The sequence below is a fragment of the Berghia stephanieae genome, unplaced genomic scaffold, assembly GCF_034508935.2.
Source record: "Berghia stephanieae isolate SIO BIC M18660-M18661 unplaced genomic scaffold, UCSD_Bste_1.3 scaffold1156, whole genome shotgun sequence".
Taxonomy (NCBI): Eukaryota; Metazoa; Mollusca; class Gastropoda; order Nudibranchia; family Aeolidiidae; genus Berghia; species Berghia stephanieae.
In genome coordinates this window covers 1-6,777 of record NW_027622131.1, presented here as the reverse complement: position 1 = coordinate 6,777, position 6,777 = coordinate 1, and the positions used below count along the sequence as shown (strand labels likewise).

The 6,777-nt window shown below is 37.5% G+C and overlaps 1 protein-coding gene across 1 annotated transcript; it reads right to left on the bottom strand.

Annotated features, from left to right (window-relative positions):
* Positions 1–1,410: 1,410 nt before the first annotated feature.
* LOC144960982 (uncharacterized) lies at positions 1,411–6,649 on the bottom strand. Its single transcript, XM_078894342.1, has one exon. It carries the CDS (start codon positions 5,269–5,271, stop codon positions 3,721–3,723), a length of 1,551 nt encoding a protein of 516 aa, XP_078750468.1. The 5' UTR covers positions 5,272–6,649; the 3' UTR covers positions 1,411–3,720.
* Between the last annotated feature and the right edge of the window lie 128 nt (positions 6,650–6,777).

The following is a 6,777-nucleotide window of genomic DNA, read 5'->3' as shown; positions in this document are numbered from 1 at the left end:
AGTCGCTTCCACTCCGTTTGTGTCAGTCGGCGCGTCAACGAATCATCAAAAATGAGGCGAGTAAAAAACCTGCAAAGCGACTCCACTCTGTATGAGCCGGGCGTTCCGGTCTATTGACATTGACATGCTTTCACAAGAATATCTTTATGGCACAGTATACAAAGCCACAGACCAAAACGAAATGTTTTATTTTTATTTTTGTGTGTCATCATCTCCTTTGTAAGTATTATTGAAAGAAGCAATCAAAAGAGAGATATAGACGTCACTGAGCTCTTTGTTATTAATTTAAGACTGCCATCTTATGATTTTTTTTTTCTCATTAAATTCTCTCAATCAGATTATAAACGTTTTAAGGTTACACATAGTTTTGTGTGTAGGTACGTATGTTGTGAGTATTTTACCTAAATGCGTGGCATCAATAGATTGTGATCATAATCAGCTACAGTTCGACATGAATTGTTATTCTTCTAGACCGCTAGTTGGATGATTAGTTTTCACTCTTAACATAATATAGTAGTAGTGGTAGTAGTAGTAGTAGTAGTAGTAGTAGTAGTAGTAGTAGTAGTAGTAGTAGTAGTAGTAGTAGTAGTAGTAGTAGTAGTAGTAGGTGTAGTAGTAGTAGTAGTAGTAGTAGTAGTAGTAGTAGTAGTAGTAGTAGTAGTAGTAGTAGTAGTAGTAGTAGTAGTAGTAGTAGTAGTAGTAGTAGTAGTAGCAGTAGGGGCTCGGTCAGCCGAATGACATTTGCCGTCTAACATTGGTTTTTGGAGACCTACCTCCCCAACAAGAATTCACAACTTTGTCCGAGTGATGATGATGATGATCATCATCATCATCATCATCATCATCATCATCATCATCATCATCATCATCATCATCATTGTCATCATGACAAATTCTCAGATACATGTCCTAAGACGACCAACCCTCCAATAACGACACAAGGCACACGACACACACCACACCTCACACGAGACAAACTAAAATGGACACGAGAGTTTAGGATCTCTCACAAATTCAGTAATGTTCTCTCTCTACTCGTCAATCTTGGCAGCTCACGAAAACAAAAAACAAAAACAAAAACAAAAAACAAAACAAAACAAAACCGGACAATGCCAGTAATCGAGACACACTTTTTCGTAACGACTGTGACTTGTTGCCTATGGAAGGTGGTCCTCTAAATTGTTGTGTTCACTTTCGTTTGTCTCGTGTGAGATCCATCTTTAGAAGGTCGGCCTTTGTCGCTATTAATGACCCCCCCCCTACCCCCCCCCCCACGCAGACAATCATACATACACACACACACACACACACACACACACATACACGCTCCTTGCATTCATCCCTCTCATCCACCCGCTCCCTCTGTCATTACGTTTATTCATTTTAAAAAATCAAGTGAAGATACAAATATAGTGTCTAATATCTTGAGAAAATTTTCAATTGAGAGTGATAAAAAAACATAATCCATTTCCCCTTACCTTGCTAAGGTCCGAATAGCTGGTACAGCACTCGCTTCACACGCAAAGTGACCGAGATTGATTCCAGGTGCAGTCGAGATATTTTCTGACCCCCTGTCCATCCAGCAGTGATTGGGTAGCTGGGTCCATTAGATCGGGTGAAATGGACTTTGCGATATACTAGCCTCCATACCAGAGGGTAGCAAGCAATTGCAATTGTCTGTTTCATGCAATAGAAACAGGCATAAACTCAAGCTCCATGGTCCCAATGGCTCTGAAGGGCCACTTGCCATGCAAAGATGGCTTTCACTTTCCTGTGATGTTCACTTCTTTATTTTGTAAAGTTCATTTGAAGAATTTGACCTTTTCCCTGGAGTACTATCTAACCGTTGACGTGAATTACGTGCCATTTTGTATGATCGTTATGTTAATTTATTTAGTATAAGGATGCTATTTCGTCATGCTGGTGGTCAAAACATTTACTTCCGCGAGTATTTAAAGAATTTCAACCGACTGTAGATTAGAAACAAATTGGTTATGGTCCAAATCTTGTTGTATCTTTAATTTATTAAAGTACTGTGCTTTAAAAAAGTGTTTCACAAGCATGATAAATATTTTTTGTGTGTTTAATTATCTATACATGACATCAAAGTTGGAACATGTTCTACATCAATTGGCAAGCAAAAAAAAAAATCAAAGTTCTTAAAAATGAATTTGCTGTTATTTTCTGATTTATGTGTGGATTTTCAAGATATAAAAAGTATTTTCCATGACTGCCATAAAACTTTGTGAATATAGTAAGAAAAGCCCAGTGTTTGATATGTTAACAATAACAATGGAGCAAAGTAGTCAGTTATTTTGTTCTGTTTTGAAGCTGCTATATTAATTTGAGTTTATTTCTTCTTACAGAGCTACAGAAACCGGATGAAACTCCGTCCTCAAAGATCTTGTGGCTCTGAATAAATTTGGTTTTATTCTTCGTCTAGTCTGGGATATGTGCTACGAAAAGGAATTATGTCGAGGTGAACTAGAACTTAAAAATTGAGTTGCCAGACACAAATACAAGAGTTAAGGTATATTTGTTGATTAATCTTAAAAGACAAACTAAAATGGCATGTTTCTCATCATTTTCTGGGTGGGTTCCTGGCCTGCCATAGTAGACAGGGAGGGACTAACCGTGCCTTCATTCCCCCTATATGTATCTGTTTTTCAATATCCCCTCTCTGTTTCTATCTTTGTATTGGAATGAGATTACTTGGTTTTGACATGACCTTGGCCGGATACGCTGGCTGGGAGGAAATGTCAAATGTTTCAGGGTTTTAGGAGATGATTTTTTTTGTGGTCATGTCTCTGTTATGCAATGAACTGTCTGTTTTTACATATATTATGTATATGCTTTGTACACATTAGAGAATGGGTCTCTTAATAGGGATTACAGTTGTGCCAGGATGAGACATTAAAGGTGATAACAAATTAAGTACACTGATAGTGTGCGCTTGGAATCTACATCTGTTCCTTTTTTAAACTAATTTCCCTGTGTCTTACTTTTTATTTGGTCTTTAAAATTTAATTCTAGAACTTTTTACTAATCCATTTTCTTTTTTTTTCACTGGAACTGATATGACTAAAAGTGTTGTAAACTAAAATGTTTCTTACCATTTTCTGGTAAGGTTCCTGACCTCCCATAGTGGGCAGGGCGGCACTTACTGTGTCTTATATCCCCCTATATCTGTTTTTCGACATAATTTCTCAGTTTCTGTCTTTATCTTGGAATGAGATTACTTGGCCGGATACTCTGGCTGGGAGGGAAGGTCAAATGTATCAGAGATTTGGGAGATGATATTTCTGTCATAGCATCAGTTTGTTATGCTTTTTATTGTTTTTGTTTAACATATATTAGATTTGTAAACATTTGAATGTCTTCCTCTTAGTAGGGACCGATGCTTGTGTCAGGATGAGACATTTAGGTAATCTCAAACTAAGTATACTGATAGTGTGCTCTTGGAATACACATCTACATAAAATTTAATTCCCCTGAGTTTTACTTTTTCTTGGGTGCTTCAAATGTAATTCTATAACTTTTTACTATCCCATTATCTTCCTTTTTTACTGGCGGTGTTATGACCTTAACGTATTGGAAGCTCCGCAAAACCATTAAAAACAAAAACAAAACATGTCATCATTTTAGATTTACACTATTCACTTTTTAACATCAAGTAACCTGTACGTATCACCAAATTAAGGCGTGGGTGACAAATGTTTGTTAAGTTATTTCCTTGGAAACGAGGCACACAATGATGACGAGAGCCACCGCACAGGAAGAAGCAGCCAAGCCAAACTCAAAGAAATGGCCAAATCTGGCGATGAGGGAGTCGAGAACGAGAGTCGTTCCAGTGATTCCTAAAGTCCCTGCCGACTTGACGATGGCAACGTTGACCGAATAGAAATCGTTTCCAAACCATTTAAACGTTGCGATGCTAAAGCACGTATACATATTTACGATTAGGCATGCAAGTACCGCCGATATAAAATACAACCATCTATCTAAGCGTGCAGAGAAGTACATCGCTAACAGGGACAGAGCACTTCCGGCGTACATTATCACAAGAGATGACGTCACACCAATTCGGTCAATGATATAACCCCATACAACCATGGCGGGGATTTCAAAGATAACTTGTACTGTTCCGAGGTTGGTGAGAAAATGGTCATCGTTGATCCAAATTTGACCATAAATTTTGTAGTACGAAACACTAACAATTCTGGATGAAGCACCTAAAAAATAAGCGGCAAACATGAAGTAAAAAGTCCGACTTCGAAGCATCTCTGAAGGCGTGTAGTTCTTGACACATTTCTCCTTAACGTGGATTGAGTCGTTGTTGACCAAGATTAAAGAGGACTCTGTCAAAGTATCAGCAGAAGCTCCATTCGATGTTGTTGATTTGTTTAGCTTCGTGGACTGATCTTGTGGCGATGGTATGGGTCGTGAAGAAGTAGACGATGACGTTGTAGTAGTTTCCGTTGTAGTAGTAGTAGTAGTAGTAGTAGTAGTAGTAGTAGTAGTAATAGTAGTAGTAGTAGTAGTAGTAGTAGTAGTAGTAGTAGTAGTTGTTGTTGTTGCCGGTGTTGTTGTTGATGATGATGATTGATTTATTCGTAATTCCTGGAGTAGAATGAACCCCACCGTCTGCATGGTAGAAAGACATATACCAATTATAAGGAGCATAACGGGCACTTTAGAAATTATTTCTTCCTGAGTGAATAAATGCATTGATCCACTTCTGATTTCCGGGGTGAGATTTGAAGGGTTTGTGTACCACGTGACAAATTGACTAATAAAGATCCCACCAACCGGTCCTCCTGCCATGACAACTGTAGAGAATAGGGATGTATGGCGCTCGGACAGATTGAGAATGAAATGTTGTTGAAGATTTCCGTAAAATCCAGCGCCAAATCCTGCTAGAATACCAAACACAATATACACTGCTGAGAGAGAAATGTCTAACAAGAAGTAGGTCACGAAAATTGACGAATTTTCTATAAAGATTGCAAATCCCAGTAAGATTCGAACATTGATGAATTCTGACAAATATCCACTCGAAAACATGCCAAGCAGCCAAAAAGGTATTGCGAAAGAGAAAACCCAAGATGGACTTGCAGTTTGGTTGCTGGAAGAAGTGGTTTGAGCTAGGGTGTATGACGTCACGTAGATTGAGAGATTGCCCCAATAATAGGCAATTCCGTTGTGGAGGAAAATCAAACACCCTCCAATGACATTCCTTACTTTGGTAATCAATTTCACTTTTTCAAACATTTTCCTACAGCATTCTCCGAAGTTTTTTTGAACCTCCGAAGATTTTTGATTCAAACTTATTTTAGTTCACACCATTTTGTTAGTAGATCCGTAGCCTTATAAACTCATAGCCTGACCACAAAAGAAAACAAATCGTGAGTTATGTTCAATTGTTCAACCAATAGGATCATAAAATTGTTCAATTTTCCAAATGTGAGGCTATAAGTTAATGAAGACTGCGGAAGGCCACACCAGAATCATAAACACCCGTTTGTCTACACGATAGAAACATTTGACTGTATCTTATCTACCAGATAGTGATAGAAGAATATTTGACAAGATAGTTTGTCAACTCTTCATGGTTAACAAAATTTGGGGGACACTGTGACCACGTGGTCTTACTGAATTTTAGTTTATACTCATGTCACATTCTGAGCGGTCTATCAGATGGTTGTTAAAAAGAACCGCAAACATTAATTTGTCTGTCGCTGAATTTTGTGAGAACTGATGACCTCTCTGGCAGGCAAAAACAAATATCACAAGGAATGGCGTCAACCGTATTTAGGAGAATGCATTCGTTACCAATTCTGTTGTGCCCATCAAATATGAATAATAATACTATAAGCATAACTTAGACGGAAACAAAAAAATCTCTCAAGTCTTGAGGGTTTCTACAATTGGACGAGCATCGTATTTCACACGATTTCATGCGAACAAGCTACAATGCTTAGATGAAAAGCCCGTGTGTTTGGTCTTTGTAGTTATTCTTTTGTCACCAATAAAGGGACCGAATCCGGCAGCAAATGCATTCACTCTTCATGTGCTAAATCCACTGACCTTACAGGGAAATGTATCCAAAAAGAGTCACAATAGTGAAATGTATTCACGACGTTCAAATGTCCAACAAAAGAATTTATATTGTATCCGTCCATCAAGAAAGAAATGTTTTGCTTACTTTAAGGATATTCCCATGACAAACCTGGTAAGGTACACTCAAGAATATCTGGCAAGATAAGACACTATTTGTTATTTGTTCACAAAATTTGTGATATATTCTATGGCCAGCTAGTGTTACATAATTATTTAGCTAATAAGATAATAATCATTGTGTGTCTTTTTTCTATTTATAAACTACAAGTAGTGTGTATTCCTATCTATGCAATTGTTTTAAAAACGACATTACATCTTCGACGTAAAAATCTACTTCAGATCTAAAGAGGTCAAACAATCATTTTGTCATAGCAACAACATGGCCGATGAGTGAAGAGTGTGTTTAAATTCGTCCCGTGTTTTGTGTTTAGCCATAAATAAACATCGAGAGGCAAACCAGATTTGAAAAAAAAAATTACATGTATAAATTGATAAAAACCAAACGTCGTTCAATGAAAACCAAGGCTAGATAGTCATCCAAAAAAGTTTACACGTTAATAAAAACCGGAAACATGAGGGGTTTATTTAGGCTGTTCCATCGTTAAAACATACCCACTTACCGACCCGAGTTATCAATTGAAATAACAACATTTATCT

Bases quoted from the DNA above. Each gene is read 5' to 3' on its own strand.
- LOC144960982 (XM_078894342.1), bottom strand. From the start codon at position 5,271: ATGTTTGAAAAAGTGAAATTGATTACCAAAGTAAGGAATGTCATTGGA.